The 26613-nt window shown below is 39.7% G+C and overlaps 1 protein-coding gene across 50 annotated transcripts in view; it reads left to right on the forward strand.

The window, feature by feature from the left end:
* LOC136827934 (ankyrin-2-like) overlaps positions 1–26613 on the forward strand; it is a 790256-nt gene that overhangs the window by 551270 nt on the left and 212373 nt on the right. For all 50 annotated transcript variants that reach the window (XM_067085443.1, XM_067085453.1, XM_067085409.1 and 47 more), the window contains one exon: positions 4831–5035. In XM_067085443.1, the coding sequence (XP_066941544.1) occupies positions 4831–5035 (205 nt within the window). The remainder of the gene's footprint in view (positions 1–4830; positions 5036–26613) is intronic.

Raw genomic sequence — 26613 nt, forward strand, 5'->3', positions numbered from 1 at the left:
CAATAGCTGCTGCTACAGCTGCAATCACCAGTTGATCCACAACCCAAGAGGGAGAGAATATTATGTGGATCTTAAGACAGTTTTAAGTGTCTCAGGGTCCAAATAGGACCTCTTTTGCTAGTAATGGCACCATGGTTACAACATCCTTCTCCAGAGGTTTTTCATTCTTCGAAACATTGACCAGGGCGGCAGTCTCTGACACTTCCTTTCTTGGAACTTTAGGACAGTTCTTTTTAGACTTTCAAGAGGAACTTAAGGACAGTTCTTTTTTAGACTTTCAAGAGTCTCGAGATCCAAAGATACACAGTCCTCGGGGTGATAGTAACGACACCACGGTAGTGCCATGGTCAACAAAGGGCCTAGTGTCCTTTCATCTACTCTATTGCAGTGCAGGTACACAAGTAGACAGTAGAACATTCAGTACAGTGGCTGACCAGACACACCCCAAGCAAGATCACTGTACAGTAATTACAAACAGTTCAATTGTTAACCAGGAGATAAGGACTGTTGATCTTGGCACCTTGACTGCCAGAAATTTGTTCAACCTCTGAAGTTTGTTCATAGTTCTTTTCTCAACTTATTGAAGTTGGCGCTGTTCTGCTCTGTCTTCTCGCACCCTTGAACGAGCAAGACATCTTTAGTATCCATTTACATCTGGAGGTTTATGCTTTTGCTGTTCTACATGTTTCGAAAATGATCAGTAAGTTTGATCCTTCCACTTCTATGGTCCTGTGGTTCCAATGACAGTGTGACCTATATGTTGCCTCCTTAAGGACTAGACCTTCACCCCAGTGCCAACGACTTGTTCATTAGCTTCGAGTTGGCCGAGAAACGGTGTCCAAATTGTCATTTCTCTGACTAGTGAGATGGTCAAACGAGTGTACCCCGCAACTTCCTGGTGGACATCAGTACATTTCAGCCCAGATCTTTTGAGGCCAGGAGCATCAGTCTGTACGTTGCATTCAGAAGGAACCTGTCAGTTGAGTACTAGGATGGAATGTAATTGTGCAGATCACATTCATATCCTTATACCTAGGGATGTTGCCCATAGGTCCTTGGACACCTTTTCCTTGGGTCCTATGGTGGACGCTCAACAAGTCTTGTAGTTCACCCAGCTCTTGAGGGACAGGTTGCATCTCACCTAAGGTGTGTGGCTGAAGGGGAAGGTGTGTGTGGAATTGACCCCCTCCCTTTTTCCTGTCTTCCTTCCTCTTCCAGTGGGCAGAGGAACAGTGAACGAGCCATCACATGCTGGACAGGCGTGCGTGCAGGTGATCTAGATGACTGAGTATCCTATCTATAATCTAGCTCCTTTTGGATTAGTAGATGCAAATCCTTCCTTCTCTCTAGCAAGGGGAGAGAGGGACTGACTATGAACAAACCAGTTGGTTATTCTCTGCTTTATAGCCTCTGACACTGTGGGTTCATCCAAACCTTTTCAAATCAAGGATATTACATTCCATTAATTCAAAATGCCCAGATGTCTGGCAATTGAACATCTCTCTTGTTCAATAGATCGAAGGTATGGTCTCCTTCCTTTGCTCTTTCATGACCAGGAAGAGAGTACCAGGTGAGCCAAACTCCCAGTCGGTTCAGAGATTTACTCAGAATCCTCCCTCTAAAAGTAAGTCTCCCATGTGTAATGACCGAGGGTTTATATTTTTGTAGGAACAAATGACAGATTTTTAAAGTAATTTGTGTTTTTCCTAACATACAAACCTGAGGTCTTTACATAAAGGGCCCACCTCTTACCACCCCTCATTCTATTACCTTCCTAGACCAGAAGGTAAACTGCGTAGAATTGAATGCGCACCGACTTGATGGCTGATGCATCAGTCCTTACCATCGGTAGCTATTACCATAACCACCTTGCAAAAGTTTATTGGCTGGTTTTCCAGCTCACTGAAAGTTAATCCCATATGTAAAGACCTCAGGTTTTGTATGTTAGGAAAAATACAAATTACTTTAAAAATTTGTCATATTGATCACTGCCACATTCATGCTTAAACTGATGAATCCTCTGTGCAGAAAATGTCTACAACACTGGCAAATGCATACACCTAAACTAGAAGGCTCACCAACAGCATGCAAATCCCCAATACATACTACCATTTTCTTTTGTCATGCATGCACTCATGCATTTCCTGGATGCTGATGGCCTGCCTTTTCAATACCTCTTTCAGTTCATGTATCTATTTCTAATATATTATTATCCTCTGCCCTCCCAACACTTTCTAAGTACAGTATGCAGTATACTTTTTACACCAACTTATCATTCTCCAATCTTTCTACTTGAACAAACCATTTTAAAACAATCTGATCCATCCTGTTACCTATGCTAACCCTTTTGCCAAATCTTCCATTTTCGCACCCTTTCAGTTTCTTATACCACAAGTACATCATATGTGGTATCAAACCATTTTTTGTTATTTTTCACTTTTGCATTATTTGTATCTCCCTCTTTATGCATTATTTGTATCTCCCTCTTTATGTATATGTCCATCCTTACATTTATGTATAACTTGTACAATACCTATTTATTTGCCCATCTTTTATTGTTGTCACACCTACACACGTACTCCTAAACACCATCACTCTCTGAGATGTTCAGCCCCAGTTCCCAAAACTCATTTCTGTAATTTGAAATTTCCATATGCATACTTGCTCTGCCCTTATTTCTTGGTTATAAAAGCAGCCAGTTTATAGATTAGAATATACTGTCCCCTTGTGAAGACCATCAATGTCTTTTAGGTTATTATTAATCCCATCAGGGAAGTGAAAAGTCCTGGAGCTATGAACCTCTGGTGTGTGAGACAAATCAGGTAGAACCATAAGGTCAGCATTGTCAGTGCCATGGTTTGACCCATGGTCTTTGATAAATGTATCACCAGTTATGATTTATTTAAACAACTTGTTAAGCTTCTTTATCCACACTGCAGAGACAGAAAAGCTTAAAAAAAATATTGTTGAAAACACCAGAAATGACACTACCAATTTATTTTTTGTTGAGGTGAATATGTATTATTTCCCATCTGATACCAGAATTTAAGTCGCTGAAATACTTCTACTCTGTATTTTAAATACCCATGCAGCTTTGCATGGGTGTATGCAGTCACTCTCATTCCCTTTTATGTGTATATAATTTTATAGGTTAAAATTGTATATTTTAAGTAAAGTGTCATTCTTTCCTTGTTTATAATTACATTAGTTTTTCTGTTGTCTAATTAAAAATAAACAATTTATTTATTTTCTTTTCAAAGATAAATCTGTGGAGATTTAATTAATTAATTAATCATAGAGATGAGTTTTAGAGAATACAGTAAGTTTCTGTTAAGAATAGAGCCTTCAAACCCTTGCAGGTTGGTCTGCATCTGAATGCTTTTTGTTATGCTTTGATAGATATAGCACACTGACAGTTTTGGAGAAAAAAGCTACAGGAAAGTCTATATATCCTTGGGCGAAGGAATTTTTTGGGACCTATTTTTTTATTCTGTGGTTGGATTATTTTTGCCAAAATGAAAACCATTCATCTTTACAACTTCCACTTTTTTTTTTTTTGCATTTATCATCCACATGACACTTCTGTTAAGAAGAGTTGGTTAACCAGTTTTTTTTTTTAGACTTAACCTTGGCTTGCATAGACAATCCAAGTCCCTCCAGTCTTTTATCCTCATCCTATTATCATCCAAAACATTTACTTTCAAATACTTTATAAAAAAATTTTACTGCCTCCATTCTCCCACCACCGATACTAGCATTTCTTGGTTCCCAATGACCCTTACAAGCTTACTCTTGCTCACATTTACATTCAATTTTCTCCTCTGGCAAACACTTTCATACCCTTACACTGATGTCTTTAGTTTCTCCTTATTATCCCTTACTGGTACTGTAACTTCTGCAAACATCAGCCATTTCACACTTCATTCATAGTGCATCATCTTATTACATGACTTTGTACCTACATCGACTGTTCGCTCCCTAACTTCAAGCATCACTTCATATATAAAGTTAATATATAGACATGAAGATGTGACACACCCTTGTCTTAGCTCTATGTAAAAGCACCATTTTTACATAAATTGAGTCACCCTCCTTTCTTCAAACTAATACATGCTTCACTTCTGTAATAAACACTTATTGCACAGTAATGCACTTTCTATATTATACATCCTCAGAACCCTCCACTTTGCCTCTCTATCATACCTATCTTTAACTTTCTGTAGGGATATGTATGTCACATACAGCTTTTTTCCTTTTACTTACAGATTTCTCATACTGTATAACCATTTCATAACAAACACATGATCCACCTACCCTCTTTCCGTTGCGTATGGATGTCATTTTGAGAGCAAAAGGTTAAAACAAGCTCTTCCTAGCAAATTCTTTCTGAGTTTCCCTTCATACTGAAGTGATAGGCTTTAATAGGACAATTGTTCTTACTTACAGAATATGGAATTTTTTTTAACTAATTTTAGAAAATTTCAATTCACAATTTAAAGCCAGTTAAGAGTATTTCAGCACATCTAAACAACTGGTATAGTAGCTTGGAATTTCAGTAACATGACTCCCTAAATGTCCCAAAGATTCACAGTAATGGTTCAAATACATATGTATGTAATGTATGTAATGCTTCATGTTTTAATATATTATCAGTACAGTTCCAGGCTGTTTGTCAACTGATGAATATTAGCCATGTTTTGCTTATCAGATTTCAGATTTCAAATTTAGAATAATTCATCCTCTAATGGAAAGTTTTACATGATTTGCTCACTAATTGTATGAATGTCAGTCTTCTGTGGTGAATTAAAGTTATATATTGCCTTATTCCAGGCCCAACCAATTCCAACGGATCTGGTGGCTAAGTTGTTAGGTAATCGTGTTGCAGTGTCACCAATCGTTACTGTAGAACCTCGAAGACGAAAGTTCCACAAACCTATAACTTTAACTATCCCAGTGCCTCAAGCTGCTAGTAAAGGAATGATAAATCAGTACTCGGGAGAGGCACCTACCTTACGTCTTCTCTGCTCGATTACAGGTGAGTTTTGTTACCCTCACAAAACTGACAGCTTTTTGTTGTGTTGTTGTGTAGGTTTCTCAGTTTGTGTGTGTTGATAAAGGATGGGTTGGGGTAAGAGATTCAATATTGTATTCTAAATAATCTGTAAACTCTTATCCCTTTTCTGAGAATGCATATCTCCTGCGTTATAATCTAAAGATTATTTTTTCTTTTGAGCTCCTGTATTCTTCTGGACCTCTCCTGTGTTAAATTTAGGAAAATTATATTCTTTCTTTCCATTGCTGATACTTAATACAAAACCAAGGTAATAATAATTTTATTAGATAATTATGTAGATTGCTTGTTTTATATAAGATTCAGATTTTTTAAAACTTATTAAAAGTACACTGTATGAACTTGTATTGGTGATGGTAGAACCCTGATATTTTAATTTCTGTGCGTAATTTATAGAATTTGATAAAGATCATACTAAATGTTATATATACAATAGATCAATATTGGTGTAAATTACATTGTGAATTTTTGGTATATCAGTGTGTTTTTGCGCAGTTCTGGATAATACACTGTATAAAAGATAGACTTACCATGTGTTTAAGCAACAGTTTCAAAGTGGGAACCTTTCATGTATTTCTTTATAGATTTGAATAATCTTCATTGGGTAACTTTCAGTTCTACATCTTCATTTAGACTATGCATTTATCTAGTTTCAATTTTCATCTTACATTAGTCATGTAGATCATATTGTAGCCTTTAATTTAATGGTGGCTTTGGGGTTTAGTGAAATTTCTGTAGAAATCTTTATTCTAGGTGTGAAGTACTGAAGTGGTTTGTGTGTTGGATGGAGCTGTAGTTTAAGTCTGTTATTTCCTTATCTATAATTCTGTTTAACTTCTTTAGTATGAATAGTTCTAGCTCTTACATTTTCCAAGATCTTTCATAGCCATACTCAATTCAAACATTATATTCACCATTAACTCCCCTGGTTTTGTTAACTTTTCCTGTTGCTCATCGGTGTGATTTCCATCTTTTAAAACACTTGCAGTTAAATATTTTAGTAAATAATAGGACAGTATCTGAAAAAGTAGGATCATTGAAATATTTTTGTTCTTCATTTTACCTTAAATTGATCATGTCAGGTGCTTTGAGATGCTTTTTCATGAATTTCTGCATTACCAAGAATGTTATTGAATCCAGGCAGGTTCTTAGTCAAACTTTCCAGTTATGGTTTTATTTTCCTCTACCAGCTGATTTCTTGTTGATTATCTTTTCATGTTACCATCCTGCCATCAGCTCTTTCTCATCTTGCCCACTGATCTTTCTTCTCCTTATGACCAACTTCTGACTAAGCGCTTTCTTTAATATTTTAATATAAATGAGATAAAGGACTTTTTAGCATGAAAGTCCAATTTAACATGTATGTATTATGTAAACTGATAGGCGATACTCTACATAAAATGTATTATTTAGGTTTTGTAAGTTCTTTTCTCTGTATCAGTTATTGCGGCTTAATGTAAGCCTTAACCGTCTCTCTTTGGGAGGGGGACTTGCATTTGGGCAACTTAAGGGTTGTCTTCCTCCTCAACAGAGTTAAATCAAAGATAATGTGTGTAGTCAGTAATACTGTACAGCCCTTGAATCTTCTTGAGTTCATCTCTTTCTACTAAAAGGTGCCTTCTGTCCCTTCTGCAAGCACTATTTTGCCTAATGTTACATTGAGGAGAAGAACTTTTTCTTTCTTTCAGGCAACCTTCATAATGAATCTCAGACCACTTCCCCCCACTTATATTTTGTGGAAATTGAATTGCAAAATTTCATTGACTGTTTGTCACTCTGGCCAAGCTTTGGAATTCTCGTCCTGCTGCCACATGTCCTGCTTCTATAACCTTCTATTGTGTTGGAGGCTGGTTAATGACTCCCTTTTGTGTTTAGGTCTTACTCTTCTTTTCATCTTATGTTCCTTTTTTATTTTATTTTGGTGTGGGTTTCCCATCAATTTTTTAATATCTAATGAAAGGTCACTCAACATTGCTTTGCACAAAAGGAAAAAAACATATGTTGACACACTGTTATAGAGGTGGTTTCAGATTCCTATAATACAAAATTTTAAGAAACTGGTAAATATGGAATTACCACATCCACCAAGATTGAAATCCTGTACTAGCCATAGGAATTCTTCATGACTGAAATACCTGCCATATGAGAAACTGCAGATAAATATTGGCATTTAAAAAAATAAAATTAGGACCACAACCACAGAAACTTAGTGTAATAAAAGGAATACTGAAATTCAGCATAAGTGCTGTACTTTTGAAGATTCTCTGCTTAAAAGTTTGTAAGAAGAAATGCTCTTCATCTTTTTATTTTAATGATCTGCTGTGATTTATATATTAATAATAGGTATTACTTTCAGTTCATTTCTCTTGTTAGGGGTTTGGTTTTCTTACTCAAAAAGTTTCCTGCAGATGAAGGGAAACATAAATTATTTACAGTACTTGAAATATCTCACGACGATTTTGTTCTCATGTCAGGGTTTATCGTGATCTACTTTTTTGTATAGATATCAGGTTTTTAGGAATTTTTTGTGTTGATATTAAATTTATTTCCAGAAATAAAGATGCTCTGACTTCACAGAAGCACCCTCAATTTTGACCAGTAAAATTTTTAAAACTAAAATAGGAATAGGTAGCAATACTTATGAGTTGATGGCTGTATTTTTGATTGGTGTGCTGTAAACATTCACTTATTACAGTGTGTTGGAGTACCATGAATTTGGCTACTACAGCTTATTGATCACATATTGTAGTTTTTAATTTCATTATTTTAACAATATTTCATGTTTTTTCAAGTTCATTTATTTTAGTATTAAAAAAGCTTTCCCCAAAGATCATCATATCCGTGAACTGGAAAGCTTGAACAGATTGTGAAGTAACATACAATATAAGCTGCCCATTTATGTTGCATCAGGAATTTTATCGGCCAACAGTGTTTCAGTGTGGGCAAATGGATGGGGCTAGAGCTGTTGCAGTACTTTAAGATTTTGTTGATATCAGATTTAAGCTTACACAGTGCTTTAAGAAATATAAAGGAATAACATTTTATTGCACAGTTACACTTTGTTAAAACATGGCACGAATTTGACATCCCAAATAGAACAAATAAAAAATAGGATAAAGATTAAAATTATCACACTACTGTACATATCTTACATTTAAAAAAAACTAAATCTTCAAAATCTGAAGATATTTTACTCTTTGTTACTTAGTATAAAGAAGTCAGTAGTAAATTTCTGTAGAAGCTGTCATAAAAAGCAGTGTACTGTATTACAAAATTTTCACTTTTATTACAATATTCTTGCTATAGTACAATTTACCGGTAAACATTTTTACCTTGCTGCAGTTTTAAGTTACTAATGTTCCCTTAAAGTCAGGGAAAAAGTAACCTTTGGCCTATAGGATGCACAGTAAATTTCTGAGACTTATTTTAGGAAACAATATTATCATCAATGCGGGGAAATATAGTAACTTTTTCCAGATGAGACTGTAATGGATACTACTGGATGTGTTCATACAGTGGACAAACCGTTGCATTATACTATAGCCTTATGCTTCAGTTCATAGTGGGTTCTACATATACTGGACTTCATAAAAATATCCTAATACTCTAGTGGGTGAGATCCACCTCCAGTGGGGCAAAATTTCCCATATCTCGTGCTCCCCGTTAACTGTGAAGCTTGCTACTATCCCACATTTTCTCTCTCTCTCTCTCTCTCTCTCTCTATTGGCATTGTATGCTTTGATGTTTCATTCTCTCTAGAGGTCACACACCTTTTTACTGCGGTGTTCATCTATCCATTTCCTTACTTCATTTGTGTTGCTTGTTGGTTATCCCATACCCTTCTTTTCAGTATTTTATTATTCATCTGTTTACTTTGTGTACCGGTCATTTATTCTTCATGCCAGTTAAAGAATAAAATTGAAAGAGATATTTCACTTCCCAGTGGAATGAGACCTCAAGATTAGATGGTTTGGACATTGGATGAAAATGGGTGAGGAACATATTAAAAAAAATTAGTACTGTTTATATGTAAAAAGATCAGGGACAATTAGGAGGGCTTAGAAAATCATTGAAGCAAGCCATAATTGAAGACCAATTGGGATTTCAGGCAGAAAGTGCACGAGACAAAAGAGTGAAGAGAACTAATTTCACTTAGTAAGCGATGTCAAAAAATTATGATGGTGATTGTATTTCATTATGAAAAATCTCAACATAACTTTCAGGCTTTTCCTATGAGTATTACACTGCAGAACATTTCATTATGTTCCATACCCAGTCAAGGAAATTTTCATGTATGAAAGCCACCAATGCAAGAGTAGATGACTGTCAATAGTTATGTTTAAGCATACAGAGTTTTTGTGTATGAAATTTGTGTTTTGTGTGATTACATGTTCCAATCATGGATAACTTTTAACTGGTTCACGTTATCAGCCTCTTCAGGTTTGGTCTGTGGCAGATTCACTGCCCCCATGGGCCATATGAACATGCATAGCAGTAATTTTTTTTTATTGCTCTGGGTAATCTTATATTTCATGTTACATCAATGAATTTGATGTCATTGTAAAGCTAATGAGTTCTAGTACATTATGTTATGTTAAAAAATATCCCTAAAACCAAAATAAAGCATCCATATCACAAGTTGAAGTTAGCCATTATTGGAACATTTTTTGCCACTTTTTTTTTAATTTGCCAAAAAATGCTAAACAGAGGTACCTCATTTTTAATTTGGCACAAAAGTAAAATGAATTGCCCTTCTTTGATGTATAATTCTTTACTGTTTTTGTTAGGTACAATATAACAAAGTGCAATGAAACACATGTGCAAAATATATTGATGAGTTGTAGGTTATCAGTAAGCAGCACCTGTTTGTTGCTGTTTTTCAAAAAATCACCAAAAATGGGTAAATTAAGATATCTAATTTTTATTTACAGCACTACCCTACTTTTATGTGCTTCACTTTTTCACGCTTCATTTTGTTGCGGATTTTTGTGGAACATATCTTTCAATTTTACTTGGGAACGTTCACCAATTTGCAAATTTTTGATAGTGTAGTCACTTGTTTTGTCCTCAAGAAGTTACCCTCCATGGTCTACCAGTGCTCCATGGGTGACCAAGCTAATGTCAAAGAATTCTCTTATAGCTGGTCTCTTGGCCGGACATTGTGTCGGAGTGATGAATATCGTAACACATGATGGAGTATATAATGGACTCAAAGATAAGGGGGCACTTTCCAAATCTTACAGTGAGGGTGTATATCCAGGTTCTTCCATCATCAAAATCTGCTTAGAAGAGGAAGTGATTAGTGCTTATGCGCAGTCTGCCATAGTGTCAAGAACAGACCCATCGCGGAGACCAAGAAGGATTACTCTTCTTGGTCAACGTGTGAAGTTTATTATTGTCAGCTCTCTGAAAAAATTTAAAATTTTTCTCCAATTTTATTAACAAGGATGATGGAAACTTCAAAAATAGCAAGATAAGTTCTTAATATTAAGTTCCAGTTAAGGTTTTAGTTTTAAACTTTTAGAATTAATAATTAATTTGTCTGTGAAAGCTGGAACCAGTGCTTCTTTCCATCAATTGTTTTGAGTTTGTCATTGTAACTACTCATTGTTGATTGCTAGAAAATCCTTTCATATTATATGATGTCTACAATAATCAAAGCTCAAATTGTTTTAAAGAGTTTGTCATTGTAACTAAATGTTCTAACTAAAAGAAATGTGCCACAACATATCATTAATGTAGAGAATCCTTTCATATTATATGATGTCTACAATAATCTAGGCAGTAAGTGAGAATATAGACTAGATTAATATAGGATGTTGTCTGTAGCCTATAACCTAGGATTACATATCCTTAAATGGCCTAGCTTAGACCAAGGATTCTAGGATCAGATAATAACAATATCTGGGCCAAATAAATTGGCAGCCTAGCCATAAGGCTACATATTAGTAAATTTTTTTCCTTTTATATAAGCCTGTACACTTAAGCATGATCTGAGTAATCCAGGACTACTAGACCGTGTAACCTAGAACTAGATGGAATAATAATCCATGCTAGATGAGATGGTAGCTTAGCTTTAAGGCTACATATCAGGGTAATTATGTTTTATGTGAACCATATCCTTAAGTGTGAATTAAATAATCCAGAGTAGGCAGTAGCCTAAATTAGAGTAAGTGATAGCCTAGCTGTAAGGTTACATGTTAATGAGTTATATAAAGAACAACCTGGGTTAGACAAAAATAGTAGGCTAACATATTAGTAAGTTTCTGTTTTTATATAGCCTATACAATTGAGAGCGGTCTATAATAATCGGGGTTAGGCAATACCCTGTACTAGGCTAAGAAAAAACAAATAAGCCAAGGATTAAAGTATATATAAACAGTATCCTAGGTTCAATGAAATAACCTAGTTCTCACAACTTGGTAGCACATCTGTAAGGCTACATACTAATAGGGTCTTATGTAGCCTTTATCCTGAAAGGTGACATAAACCTGGAACAGGCAGTAGCCTAACCAGATTAAGTAGGAACCCCTTTTCAGGTTGTTTTCTGTATAGCTTATATCCTTAAGCTTCAAATAAGCTAGAATAGGCATTGGCCTAGAATAAGTTAAGCGAGAACCCTTTAAGAAATCCTCTGTCCATAGCTTAACGTAGATTATACTAGAAGCTTTAACCTAAGCCATATAAAACAGTAGCTTGGGTTAGTTAAACAAATTAGTTCATAGCAGTTAGTCTGAATGGCATGACAGTTAGAATTAAAATTTCACATAGCCATTGCAAAAGGACTAACAGTGTATAAGTAATATAGCCATATACAGGTAGGAAAATTAACCAAAACCTTAGATGGTTGAAGTTAACTTAGATATTTAATTAAATGTATTACAACTGCACACTTGTAATCAAGTTAACCCGTAATTTGGAAACTATATGAGGAAATGCACCAGAGAAACCACTAACAGAAACGGTTCTCTTACCTATGCCTATAGCATTAAAAGCCATAGAAGACACCCTTTACCAGGTCAGTGAAAAATGGATCTCTGTTTCCATTTTGAATAAGACCCAAGGTGCTCACCAAGTAGCCCCAGCCTTCTGTCCCTTCGCTTTCAAAATTATTAATCATGTGAAGGCAGATTTTGAGAAATTTGTAGTGACTAAAAAACAAGACACAATGACAGAATTAAAACCATTTCCATGGTCATCCCAGTTTTGGGAAATTCCACCAATGAATGGGCAGCACTACAACTCCCTTTTGAAAAGGAAAAAGCTCCCTTTAGATATAGCTACACAGCAGTTTGGGACTCCTATGAGAAGAATCACAGAGGACAGCCTCAGCAGAATTTCATGCCAGGATCCACCTCCATAGTATTATAACCTCCACCACCTTGCTGGGAGTTGCCACCAAAAGGCTTCCAGAAGATTCCCAATGTAATTTCATTATTACATTCTAACCCCTTCTGTAAGGACCCTGTTTGAGGAGACTGTTGTGGCTAAACTTAACGAGCAAGCCCACCAACAGAATTGTACAGAGTACTCTCTTCTGGGAAACAATTCAGGAAACAAATTAAACAAACTTCCCTTTACCCAACCCAAAAAGGCTCGTTATGATAAAAAAATCCTATAAGCCTTTAGTCACCCCAAAAATTTTTCCTCAAAGACAGGTAGGTGGTCAGAAGGGACAACTCCCTACAAAGGGACAACAACAGCAGGAAGGAAATCCTTTTCACAAGGTCTGGAGACCCTCGTATAGAGGAAAAGGACAAGCAACACCTGGAATGCCTACCAAGAGCAAAGGCAGAGGAAGAGGTGGATACGAATAGGAATTGTATGGTCGGGGGTCAACTTCAATGACACCACAGGCAATGGAAATCTTCCCTTTGGGGACGCAGCATTATTTTCAAATGGGCTGAGGTGGAAATGGTCTCATCCCTCCCCCTCCTTTAAAAGAATTCTTCTAAAAACCAGACCCCTCTATGGAAGTTTACATGCAGAAAGACCATGTTAATGGGAGCCATAAAGAAACATGCATATATTCACCACCAAGCATGTCTCTTCAGTGTCCCCTAAAAGGATTCCTCCAAATGAAGAGTGATCCTCGACCAATCAACATTAGACAAGCACACTGTTTGCCAAAAGTTTCTGATAACTACCGTTGCCCAAGTACGTTCAGTCATTCCAAAAGGGACTTGGACAGTTTCTGTAGATCTGAAAGATGCATACTGGCACGTCCCTATCACTGTTCCCTTCTGCCCCTTCTTAAGGTTCCAAATAGGGAAAGATACGTACAGGTTCAAAATCATGCCCTTTGGGCTAAACATTGCCCTAAGATTTTTTTTTTTTTTTTTTTTTTTTTTTTTTTACAAAATTAGCAACGGTAGTTGTTCAAGAACTCAAAAGAGGGAATACAACTAATAGCCTACCGAGATGACTGGTTAATCTGGGAGCCCACGAGAATAGAGTGCTTCAGAAAACCTAGGAGTAGTGGTCAACAGACTACAGTCAAAAGGTTTTATAATAAATCGGGAAAAATCCCACCTCATGCCAGCTTTCAGTGGCTGGTACTGTTGGGGTACTCTTCACATCCTGTTGTTTCTCACTAACATACTCAAAACAGAATAAGGCAAGTCCTCAAAAGGTTCCTTGCACAGCCCAGAGTTTCCAGACGACAGTTAGAGCACATGATGGGCCTGCTGCAGTTTGCATCAGTAATAGAGCCAATACTCAGAATGCAACTACAAATGTGAACAAATTCTGGTTATTGCATGCAAGAAAAAAGATGCGAGACTGACCTCATCAGAAGATTGAAAAAGTTGGGGAGATACTTTGGCCTTGGACCCAGAAAGAATCTCTGGTGAAACAGGTCACTTGAATCCTCTGTCTGTATGTGACAATACACACAGGTACCAAGTTGACAGGTTGGGAGGACATTGAGAGGATTGTCAGGTGGCAGGGAGGTGGTCAGCTACTCTGAGAAACTGGAGCTGATGGCTGTCTTTTTGTCTCTCAGAAAACTCAAACCTCCAGATGAGAGAGACATTTTGTTGGGTCTAGACAACATGATTTCAATGTTCTGCACCAGGAGGTCAGGATCACGTTGGCCTCCTCTCAATATGATAATGCTAGCGATCCTTCAGATGGTGCAAGCAAGGAAGTGGTACTTGTCTGCAATTTACCTCACAGGGTCTCTCAGCGTAATAGCAGATTCTACCAAGGAAAACGACAGCCTCAACAGAATAGATGTTGGACATCCACTCTTTTCAAACAATAGCCAACATGCTTCCACAACTGGAAGTGGATCTGTTCTCCACATACGAGAATCACAGACTCCCAGTATATGTCTCCGAACTTGGACAGTCAAGCAACAGCAGGAGATGCCTTCCTACAAGACTGGGACAAATGGAGGACGATATATCTTTTTCCTCCATTGTCCTAGATTTCGAAGGTTTTGAGCAAACTTCCAACCTTCAAAGGAACAGCTTACTTAATAGCCCCAAGTTGGCCAAACAGGCATAGGTTCCTATTACTTCAACAATGGGCGAAGAGATTAATTCCACCACTGTCATCTGTTCTATCCCACACAGTAGGAGGGAAATTCATCTTCACAGCCTCCTATCTGAGCAGAGACCTTCACTTATGGATTTTTTAAATGTTATCTACCATGAAAATTACTCACCCAACATTGCTAGGTACCTAGTGCAAATATTACAGACATCATCTATCCAGCATTACCAGTCCGTATGGAAGATATGGTTAGATTATATCCATACTGAGAGCCCAGTTGAGATTTCTATGGAAACACTTTTAAATTTCTTGTATACCTTTTTGAAGACAAATGCCTTGTGGTTACAACAATCATGGCATACAAGGCAGCATTAATGGAACCCTTGCTTTATAGATTCGGGATTGACTTTAGTATAGGAGTTGTCACTTCCCTTCTGTGGCCTTTTGCTCTACAAAGACTCACTCCTGAAAGGCTTCCAATTGCTTGGTCCTTGAACAAGGTGCTTAGACTTCTGTCAGCCCCTCAGTTCAGCAGACCCAATACAACCACAACACACATGCTACAAAAGGCAATCTTCCTGATTGCGTTAGAATCAGGAGCTTGTATTAGTGAAATGGGCTCTCTTAGATGGAAACGATACTTCACGCAAATAGCTGACCATTGATTATTATTGTCCCCTGGTTCATCATTCCTGGCTAAGAATGAGGATCCTTCAAGAAGGAAATCTCCTTCTGATAAGAAAACTCAGTTTAGTAGACAAGACATTATGCCCGGTTCCAGCACTTAAGGTTTACTTAGAATTCACGGCAAACATCCCAGAGGGTCCGATTTTCCTACACTCTAGCACAAACTAACCACTCTCCCTACGAGGGCTGAGAATGAGTGTAGTGTCTCTCATTAAAAAGGCAAATCCACACTGTTCCTAGGTCACATGATATTAGGAAAGTAAGTACTTCATTGACCTTCTTTAGAAATCTCTTTTTTGAAGAAGTCTCTAAGTGTACAGGGTGGTCATCAGACCACCCTGTACACATTATTACCAATAGCTCAAACAAATTCAACTATACTGTGTATCAGTAGGTGGCATGGTTAGTCCCAACACCCAGGTGCTACAGCAGAAAACCAGGGGTCTTATTGATGTTGAGTATGCTAACTATCGCTGGGAGAAGGGTGACAGTACTGCAACTAAACCCAGTATGCTTAGGTAAGCCACTGTAGAACTACGTCCTAAAGAATAAAGTTCATGTATAGTTTCTTTTTCTTTGGTACCAAAACCTGAAGAGTGTTTGGAATAAAGAATGAGACTTGAAATTTGTGGCTTGCCCTCAGACCAGAAATGTTTTTCCTTTGGGGTGCTGGGATTAAAAATTGAGAGCTTAAGCCTTTTTCGTCACCTGCCAATTTCTTTGTCAAGCTCCTTAAGGATGAAACAAGCGACTACGCTATCAAAAAACAGGTTTTGACATAGGAAAAACCTATTTTTGGTAGTCGCTGTTGAGTCCTCAAAACCCTCCCACTTCCCTGACGAAAAGGCATGGGATTTGGGCAAGGGATCATCCTGCATTGACCAACAGAAAGTAATGCTTCTTGGTCTCTGCGACAAGTCTGTTGTTGACACTACAGCAGACTGCACATGCTCATTAATCACTTCCTCTTCTAAGTAGGTTTTGATGATGGAAGAACCTGGGTATACAGCCTCGCTGTAAAGATATGGGAAAGTGCCCCCTTTTCTTTGAGTCCATTATTTACTCCATCAAGTGTTATAGTGTTTATCACTACATCACAATACCCAGCCGCGAGACCAGCTCTAAGAGAATTCCATGACATTAGCTTGGTCACCCATGTGAGCTCTGGTACACCATGAAGGGTAACTCCTTGAAGACTCAACAGTGACTACAAAGATAGGCTTTTCCTACGTCAAAACCTGTTCTTTTCTTTGGACCGTATTACTAAAATTATCACATTTTATTTTTTTTTGTAGAGCAACACTGTCTTTTCACAAATTAGATACTGTATTTTTTCATTAAAGGATAAGTATACTGAGAGAGAGAGAGAGAGAGAGAGAGAGAGAGAGAGATAGATGTTTACATCAAAGTCTAAGCACAGTATAAATGGATTTTGTAAGTGATATAATGGTTTATTGATATTTTGCTGTTTTTTCATTAAAGGATATGTATACTGAGAGAGAGAGAGAGAGAGAGAGAGAGAGAGAGAGAGAGAGAGAGAGAGAGAGAGAGAGAGAGAATTCTGTAAGTGAAATAACGTTTTATTGATATTTTGCTGTTTTTTCATTAAAGGATATGTATACTGAGAGAGAGAGAGAGAGAGAGAGAGAGGTGTTTACATCGAAGTCTGAGCACAGTATAAAGGGATTCTCTAAGTGAAATAACGTTTTATTGATATTTTGCTGTTTTTTCATCAAAGGATATGTATACTGAGAGAGAGAGAGAGAGAGAGAGAGAGAGAGAGAGAGAGAGAGAGAGAGAGAGAGAGAGAGAGAGAGAGAGAGAGGTATTTACATCAAAGTCTAAGCACAGTATAGATGGATTCTGTAAGTGAAATAATGTTTTATTGATATTTTGCTGTTTTTTCGTTAAAGGATATGTATACCGAGGGAGAGAGAACTGAAGTGTTCATACATCTAAGTCTAGGCACAGTTACTTGCTGGGAATGAGACTTAAAAGGCATGGTTAAACTAGGGTTGGGGGGGAGTCAGAATGTTGGTTTTGTGTTATCTACATATGAAATTTGGATTTTAAATATTTTTACAGTGATTAGAGATGAAACATCAACAGTGGTAAAGTATTCTCTTTTGTACTGTTATAATATGTGTGATAATCATGGTCAGCTAAACTTTTAATGAAGTAAGGTACATACAATAAATAGACAAAGTAAAAAATATGGCAGCACTACCTACGTTGATCTAGTAGTGAACTTGTTGGCTTTGTTTATTTTCTTGTTTTATGTTTATGGTACAGTACAGTAAACCCCCCATTCGCGTTCTCACAATTCGTGGACTCACCTATTCGCGGATTTCTCTAAGGAACATATATACATATTATTTGCAAAAAATTCGCCCATTTGCAGTATTTTTCACTGAGAAATATTCACTAATTACTGTATTTTCATACAGTTTCCATGACGAAATGCACTTCTTGTGATAAAACTATTAAAATACTTAGGTATCCAGGTAATGCTCGAGTTACGATAATTCGCCATATGATAATTTGATTTTGCGATGGGGTAAGCAGTTAATACCAGTACAGTACAACAATATCTATAAAATATTGTAAAATTTCGCGCCGGCGCAGGCAGCAATGTACAATCGGGCAGTGAGAGCGACCAACTTACAATAGATCAGCTTCTTTTCCTCCATCTCTTTATCCTATCTTCTAGTTAAAAAAGTAAAAGAGAATGATAAAAGTATTGTTAGTAATGTTATACTCTTGCGTAAATGCATACAGCCACAAACAACCGAACAAGAAACTGTTGTTTTGCTTATAACCGAAGAAGGCGTGAGGTTGCTAGCCTCACCGATTGTGGGTTGATATAAGAAGACAGGCTCACATTGACTCACCCTATATTTTGTACAGCATATCACCTTGTAGTTCTATTGTAAAGTTATTTCTTTAGTGCTAATGAAGAAAGAAAAATCAATTGTCTTCGTAAAACCTCCTGGGAAAACTACGCTACTACATAACAAAGCCAGAAAGATCAACATCTATAATATGCTACTACATAACAAAGCCAGAAAGATCAACATCTATAATGAAGTAATCTTCTTAAACAAATAGCAGATATAAACAGAAGAAAGAATATTAATAAAAGAACACGACATATACGATATACCATAGTGTAGGCTAAGCTAATTCTTGTTTGTTATCCAATTTCTCTTTGTATTGAATTATCATAAGTCACTGCATGAACCTCCAGAATTAGCTGACATTAATAATTACTATACCATGTATGTATAGAGTATACTTTATAGTGTAAGCTAGGCTACCATATATGTATACATGGTACTGAATACCGTAGTGTAGGCTAGGCTATATTCGAGATACGTTTTTCCCAACAAACGATGGGTTTTTTGGAACCTAACCCCATCATAAGTAGGATAATACCTGTATAAGCATTTTTAGTTTATTTTTTGTGTGTGTTTGAACTATCAAAATGGGCAGTTCTAAGTGTTTTTAGAAGGGTTCTAAGTGTTGCGGATTTTAGCTATTTGCTGGGGGGTTGTGGTACACATCCCCTGCGAATACGAGGGGTTTACTGTATAATCATTTTTAGAGGGGATTTTGCATTACCGCATTTTTTGCATTTCTACGGTGGGTTATGGAACCTATCCCCATGTAAAAGTGGTTGAGCACTGTACACACCAAGAAAGTAATATAATTTACTTTTCTTATGATATATACTTCATTGCTATTTGTGTTATGTATGACACAGCACACTCCCCAATAAAAAAGTAAACATACAAACTCGCGTGAGTAGCCAGGGAGAAATTACAAATGAAGGGAAATTTCAAAAATTGCTTCCATTTAAAAATTTTACAAAAACAGGTAAATTGAGATATTTACTTTTTATTTACACACTGAGAAATTTCAAAAATATTTATTTACACACTGACAAATTTCAAAAAAATTTTTTCCAATGATATATAAGTCATTACCATATGCGTTAGATATGACAGTCCCCGTCAAAGAAAAGTAAACAAACAAACTCGCATGAGCAGCCAGAGAGAACTTAGGCATAATGGGAAATTTCACAGATACTTGATTTTAAAAACTTGCCAAAAATAGGTAAATTGTGGTATCTACCGTAGTATATCTTTGCACACAAAAATTATAATAATTTTTGTTTCCAATGGTATATAATTAATTGCTATGTGTGTTAAATATGACATAGTCTCCATCCTCCCTAATAAAAGTAAATAAACTTATTCAAACGAAAAATTAGTAATGAATATGTTTATAATTGATAATATTTCTGGGCTCGACCTGTGTCACCCAGTGAAATGATCCATTAGCACTCATTTCTAGGGTATAAATATTGCTAAATATACCAGAGAAAAAGCTATTCATAATGCCAGGGTTACGACCCCTGGATCGAATACCATTAGATGGTGTCGGTATGCACAAGGGGTGAGTGGTTGCCACTACCACAGATCTTCGTCCTACAGATTTCTCCATTCTCAAAACCCCGAAAAGGGAGGAGCCATTCCAAAGCCTTACCCTCCGCACCTAGCCAACCACCACCCCGGCCGCCATATTCATTCCAATTTAGCACGCCTTCCAGGATACACCGTATTTTTCTTTGGTGTTGTTTTTCGGTTTTTTTCTACTTACATCATGTCATCCCACCAGGAATTTCCACCATCTAAGTTAAGTACCATTTGCCTTTGGGTTTTTTATTACAGAGGCATTATATTTTGACTGTTCGTATATTGTTTACCAAGGTAAATAGTTCTACGCAGCTGGGCGTGGGCTGTGTCTGCCTCTGCCATGCTTGACCCTCAGTCTTCGCATTTTATTAGCAGAATATTTCTGCTAGTTTTATCCATACTCCATTTCAGTTTGGAGCCTTATTTGGAGAATTTACCATTTCGCTGGTAGGAGGTAAGGGAGCCCGTATCATGACTGATCTAGGCTAGGGATGGAGGTACACCCCTCCCTTTTTCTGATCATAGTTTTCCTCCCTTTTCACTGGTTTCCTTCCTCCATCAGCAAATTGGTGCCTTCTCGATGGTGGTATTATTATTATCATGATCATAGCTGATGTGTACAAGGATGGATGACATGTCTATTCTTGGATTAGTTTATGTGCGATTCAAGCGTCAGAGGTGGCCATTTTGGGTATCCCCGCTTCCCGTATAACGGATGTTGTTTGGCCCTCTCTGCCGCTGAGTCATTTATGTATTTATAAGTATATAATTTTTAGACATCTTAAAAACACATCGAATGGTTAACTTTTATTATGTTAGTGCTCTTGACGACAGGTAGTTTTATTCGATTAGGTATATTCTAGCCTAGCCTACTCGACCGAGCCGTAATTCGGTTTTGGAGGGTTAGGCTAGACAGGATAGGCGCTTTTACACGATGCTCAGACTACCTAGCTCACCTGACCAGGCCGTTTTGAGGTTTTGGAGGTAGATGTTAGGTTTGTGAGGGAGTTCCTCGTTCACTCTTGGCCCACCTGACCAGGCCGTTAGGTTTTGGGAAGTGAGGTTAGGCTAGTGAGAGAATTGCTCTTCACCCTTAGCCCACCTGGCCAGGCCGTTAGGTTTTGGAGGGTGAGGTTAGAATAGTGAAGGGTCTCCTCAATTCATAGTCTACCACCTGACCAGGCTGTCGGTTTTGGAGGGTGTGGCTAGGTTATGCGAGGTTCTTCTCCCCCACCCCCTCACCTGTAGCGCTCATTCTGGCCTTCCTGACCAAGCCAAAAAGTTTTGGTTTTGGAAGGTAGGCTGGGATTCTGAGGTTGCGCAGGTTATTTCGTGTATATAGCCTAGTCCTTCTTTACCTGATCGATTAGATTTTGGCGACGTGGCCTGGGCGTCTTCCTAGCAGAGGGAAACCAATCGCTTGCGTTCGGCACCCCCGTGAGGAAGTTCCATTCGGCTTCCAGAGGGTGCTACCCACCCGACTGGTCGCCGTTCGCCGGGTTTCCGCCACTCACCTACCTTTCCCTTATCGGGCGGTGTTTCGTTTGCTCGCTTTCCATAGTTATAGCTGGAGCGTCGAACACTGTCCCGGGGATGCAATCATGAGTTACGCTATGTTAAGTCTCCGTCAGGTTAGTCGGATCTTTTGTTGTTATCATCCATGTTACCGCTCCGGTGGGTATGGTTTTCGGTTTAATTGGCGGTTTCCACTATGTGGTTTCCGCCCTGGGTGATTGAGAGATGGGCCGTATGCGAACACTCCTTTCCGCCACATTACACCGTTTCCATAATGTGACATAATGAGATTTCAGTGGCAAATCACGGCGGAGTACCATAGCGGCTGAGTATCATAGAGTACTTATTTTTAACATAATTAATAGTTGGCCATTCTGTGGCATAACCTATGATTATTAGTCTTTTACTACCGGATTCAATTCCGGCGGGTTTTGCTTGATGACACGCATGTTTTATCACCCATAAATCTGTGTATTAGTCTTTTACTACCGGATTCAATTCCGGTGGGTTTTGCCTGATGACAAGCATGTTTCATCATCCATAAATCTGTGTTAAGGTAGCCTATTACCGCCGGACCTAATTCCGGCAGGCCTTGCCTTGACGATACTCATGTACCACCATTCCACTTACAGATGGTACGTTGTCAGGAGCCAGGGTGCACGGCGGTTCTCCAACGACCCTGTGGACACGAGGTGTGCTGATCGCACTCCAGCTGCTCGGTCCACGTTGGGGACCTGGTCGTTTGGCACCCCGATGGCTGTGAAATCTGCTACGCTCTGTACGAGTTAGTGGTGGATGAGTCGGTAAGTTTTAAGAGACCACTAACCTTTAGTCTCTTTTTGACTTTAATGGCTTATATAGACATATACGAGAAAATTGGAGAATGTTTTCAGTAAGTCCTACCTTTTCTTACAGTCTGACCAAATCATCCGTGACTCTTCGCTGTCGACCCTGAAGATCTGGGTCGGCGGATTTGGGAGGAACGTTGCGTCTGGCAATCCATATGTCCTGTCGGAGGAGATTTGTAATCTCCTCTACCCCGGTGCCCGGATCTCCGCTGCAATGCCGGCGGAATTGGCCGCCCCAATCATCGAGAGGATCCGGCAAGAGACGCAGCCCTCCCAAGAAAACAACCTGTGCGGAGAGGTGGCGGAAGAGGTAGCGGAAGAGGTAGCGGCCATCAACATCCACCTCGAGCCGATGAGCGTAGATTTGGACCATCAGGTAGAAGGTAAGGTGGTAAGTGAGGCAGGGGGAGAGGGTTTTGGTAGTCCCCTTTTCATTTCTCCTTCCTCTTCTTCTTCCTTTCAGGGGTTTCCCAAACCAGCTATCCTTGGGGACAGATCTAGGTCTGTTATCCCCAAGGTGAAATCCTTAAAAAAGAAGGACTTACCAAAGTCCTCTAGACCTCAAAGGTCTAATCCGCCAGCTCCCTCAAGGTTGTCACTGGCTCTTAAACCAGTGGCGTCCTCAAGTAAGGTTACTCCCCCGTCCAAAGGGTCGAGATCCAGAGTGTCTAAGGCTAAACCCCCACAGCCTAACTTTGACCCTGAGGCCTTCGTTGAACTTCTAATGCAGAGGATCGACTCCAAGGTTGAAGCTAGGCTACAAGACCTTTCTTCTCAGCTTGTTTCAAGCTTGGAGACCTCTGGTCAGTCAGTGCTGTCATTGGCACAAAGGATGCAGGCCCAGGAAAGCTTGCTCTCCGGATTTATCCAATCCGGAGCAGTACAGCAGTCCCATGTTGTCCCGGATGCCTCCAGACTGCCCCCCTTTGATAAGGGGAACCCGTGGTGGCTGGCTCTACACGCTCCCCTGCATAATGACACCCTGACCATCGAGGGTTTGGGCACTCGTCGTCTGGAAGAACTGGAGTTCTTTCCACCCGACCTGGTGCCTCCCTACCCAGGCTATACCAGGCTAACAGAGGAAGCCTGGATTAGATCTGATAAGGTCCTGAAGGAAACGGTTATCTTTCCCAGGGACCAAGCCCAATCCGCCCTGATGCGCGCTCTCACTGACTGGGAGTGCGAAAATACGAAACTTACTCCCTTTAAAGGGAGTTTTACGATGTTCTCGGTAGGTGACTCCATCCCTACCCCCTGCACAACTAAGATCGCAGAATTGACCATTCAGGCGGGAATAGATGGCAAACCACTGCCTCAACTCCGGAGACAGATCCCACCTCCCTTCTTTTCCCGGGATTCAGAATATTGGTCGGGAGCTCGGCCACGTTCACAGTGGGTAAACTCGACCCGAGTGTGCCTCCACCTTGTTCAGTGAGCAACTACCCAGGATTCGGAGGCCCTTCTGAAGGCGGAGTATGAGGCTAAGTGCAGGTTGAGTCGCTCCTGCATTCCATCACCATCGCAGAGGTAACAGCTTTGACTTACACTGTGAACCTCTGTTCCAAGTCCTGACGAAATCCTTATTAGCGTCATTCCAATCGGACCTTTATGACTTTGTGGTGGCAAGACAACACTGCCGGAAGCATATCTTCGCAGACGCCACCATCAGGCATGAGCCCAATAGACTCATGAAGAGTTCTGTCTGGGGACCTAACATCTTCCCTGAGGATGAGGTCAATAATGTTCTGGCAGAGGCAACCAGAGCAAACCAGAGTCTTCGCTCCCGCTGGGGTCTTCCTTTTAAAAGGAAGTCCGCCGAGACCTCCGGACCTCAACCCAGGGAAAGGAGGAAGTTCAGGAGATACTGGAAACCCCAGGCTCAAACTGTGCTTCAGGCTGTACCGGTCTCTCAGATCAGACAGCCTTCCACATCCAAAGCTCAGCCTCAGCAGCAGTTCGTACTGATGCAGCCGGCTCAGCAAGCCTCTGCTCCGCCAGCCTTCGAGCGTCCCCAGCCTTCAACGCTCGTTTGAAAGCCAAGGGGCGTTTGAGGCTACAACAGGCATGCAAGGGGAGTAGAGCCAGAGCTGCCTACAGAGGTAGGACTGCACCAGACCTCTCTCCCGTGGAAGAGGAGGCCGAGGAGGCAGAGGAAGTAAGTCCTCTTCCAATCAATGAGTCTCCTCAGGTAGGCGGGAGGTTATATCTCTTCCGGGACCATTGGACCTCCAGTCCGTGGGCCCACAGCATAGTTTCAAAAGGTCTGGGATGGAGCTGGAGCAGAGGGCCTCCTCCGCCAGTCAGGTTCCCATCAACCTCCATCCAAAGACTTACTGGACTTTGTAAAGACCTTCTTCAAAAGAAGGCAATAAAGAAAGTGAGACACTTGAATTTTCAAGGCCGTCTGTTCAGTGTCCCGAAGAAAGACTCAGTCCAGCAAAGAGTAATTCTAGACTTGTCTCGTCTCAACTTATACATTCAATGCGACAAGTTTTAAGCATGCTTACGATCTCGCAGGTGCGGACCCTACTTCCCGTGGGGCCGTCACCACCTCTATAGATCTTTCAGACGCATATTATCACGTTCGATTGCGAGAAACTTCTCTCCTTACCTAGGGTTCAGACTAGGAAACAAGCATACTCGTTCAGAGTCATGCCATTCGGGCTCAACATAGCGCCCAGAATTTTTACCAAACTGGCAGAGACAGTAGTCCAACAGCTACGGGCCCAAGGGATTATGCTAGCCGCATACCTGGACGATTGGATAATTTGGGCATCAACGCCAAGGAATGTCGAAAAGCAACATTCATAGTGATCAGCTTCCTGGAATCCTTAGGATTCCAAATAAACAGGAAGAAATCCCGTCTAGTTCCGGAGGCTCAGTTTCAGTGGTTAGGAATCCAATGGGACCTAAACACACACAAACTGTCACTTCCGCCAGCCAAAAAGGAGGGAAATAGCCAAAGTTACCAGGCAGTTCCTCAAAAACAAAAGAGCCTCTCGTCATTACCTAGGAAAGAGTCCTGGGTTCTCTTCAGTTCGCGTCGGTGACAGATTTGCTGCTAAAAGCCAAACTGAAGGATATAAACAGGGTATGGCGGAGACGAGCCAACAGCAGAAACAGAGACAAGATGTCTCTAATTCCGCCGGTGTTGAGGAAGAGGCTTTGACCATGGTCAACAGTCAAGAGTTTGTCAAGGTCAGTGCCTCTCCAATTTCCCCCTCCATCATTAGTGATCCATACGGATGCTTCCCTAAGCGGATGGGGAGGATACTCCCAACACGAGAAAGTTCAAGGAACATGGTCGACTGTATTCCGCCAGTTCCATATCAACATTCTAGAGGCAATGGCAGTATTTCTAACACTAAAGAAACTACGTCCAACCAGACAGATTCACATCAGACTGGTACTGGACAGTGCAGTAGTTGTACATTGCATAAACAGAGGGGGCTCCAAGTCGAGCCATATCAATCAGGTAATGGCACCGGTCAGCTACCCACCTGGCAGGTGTTCGGAATGTCATTGCAGATTCACTATCCAGGACAACTCCGCTGGAGTCGGAATGGTCCTTGGACAAGGCATCATTCGATTGGATTTGTCTTCAGGTACCGGGTCTCCAGGTGGACCTGTTTGCCACAGAGAGCAACCACAAGCTTCCGTGTTACGTTGCTCCCAATCTAGACCCTCTAGCTCATTCCACGGATGCGATGTCAATTGACTGGAACAGGTGGCAAAGGATCTATCTGTTTCCACCAGTAAACCTATTAATGAAAGTTTTACACAAACTCAGATCATTCCAAGGTCAAGTAGCACTTGTGGCACCCAACTGGCCAAGAGCAATTGGTTTCCTCTTCTTCTAGAGTTGAAACTCGCGCAAACAGATCCCCAGTCCAAGATTGACACAAGTAGTGCAAACTCGGACTGTGTCAGCTTCCTCAAGAATTCTGAATGCCCTAGCTTTATGGACTTCATGAAGTTTGCAGCTCAGAAAGATGCTAACATTGATCCTATTAATACACTGTTCATAGAATCAGACAAGAGTGAATCTACTCTCAGACAATATGACTCAGCAGTTAAAAAGTTAGCATTATTTCTGAGGGAATCTGAAGCTCAGGAAATGACCATGAACCTAGCAATCTCTTTCTTCAGATCATTATTTGAGAAAGGACTGGCCACTAGTACTATTACTACAGCAAAATATGCTTTCAAAAATATTTTTACATGGCTTTAATATTAACCTTACAGACTCATATTTTTCGTCAATTCCTAAAGCATGCGCTCGTCTTAGACCAGCAACCCATCCTCACACGGTTTCCTGGTTCTTAAATGACGTACTTAAATTGGCATCAGACACTGATAACGAATTATGTACATACTCGAGTCTGTTAAGGAAAACATTATTTCTAGTAAGTCTAGCCTTAGGGGCTAGAATTTCTGAACTGTCTGCTCTCTCTAGAGAACCGAACCATGTTGATTTCCTCCCATCAGGAGAAGTTCTGTTGTCTCCGGATCTCAA

Source organism: Macrobrachium rosenbergii, chromosome 42, assembly GCF_040412425.1.
Source record: "Macrobrachium rosenbergii isolate ZJJX-2024 chromosome 42, ASM4041242v1, whole genome shotgun sequence".
NCBI classification, from domain to species: domain Eukaryota; kingdom Metazoa; phylum Arthropoda; class Malacostraca; order Decapoda; family Palaemonidae; genus Macrobrachium; species Macrobrachium rosenbergii.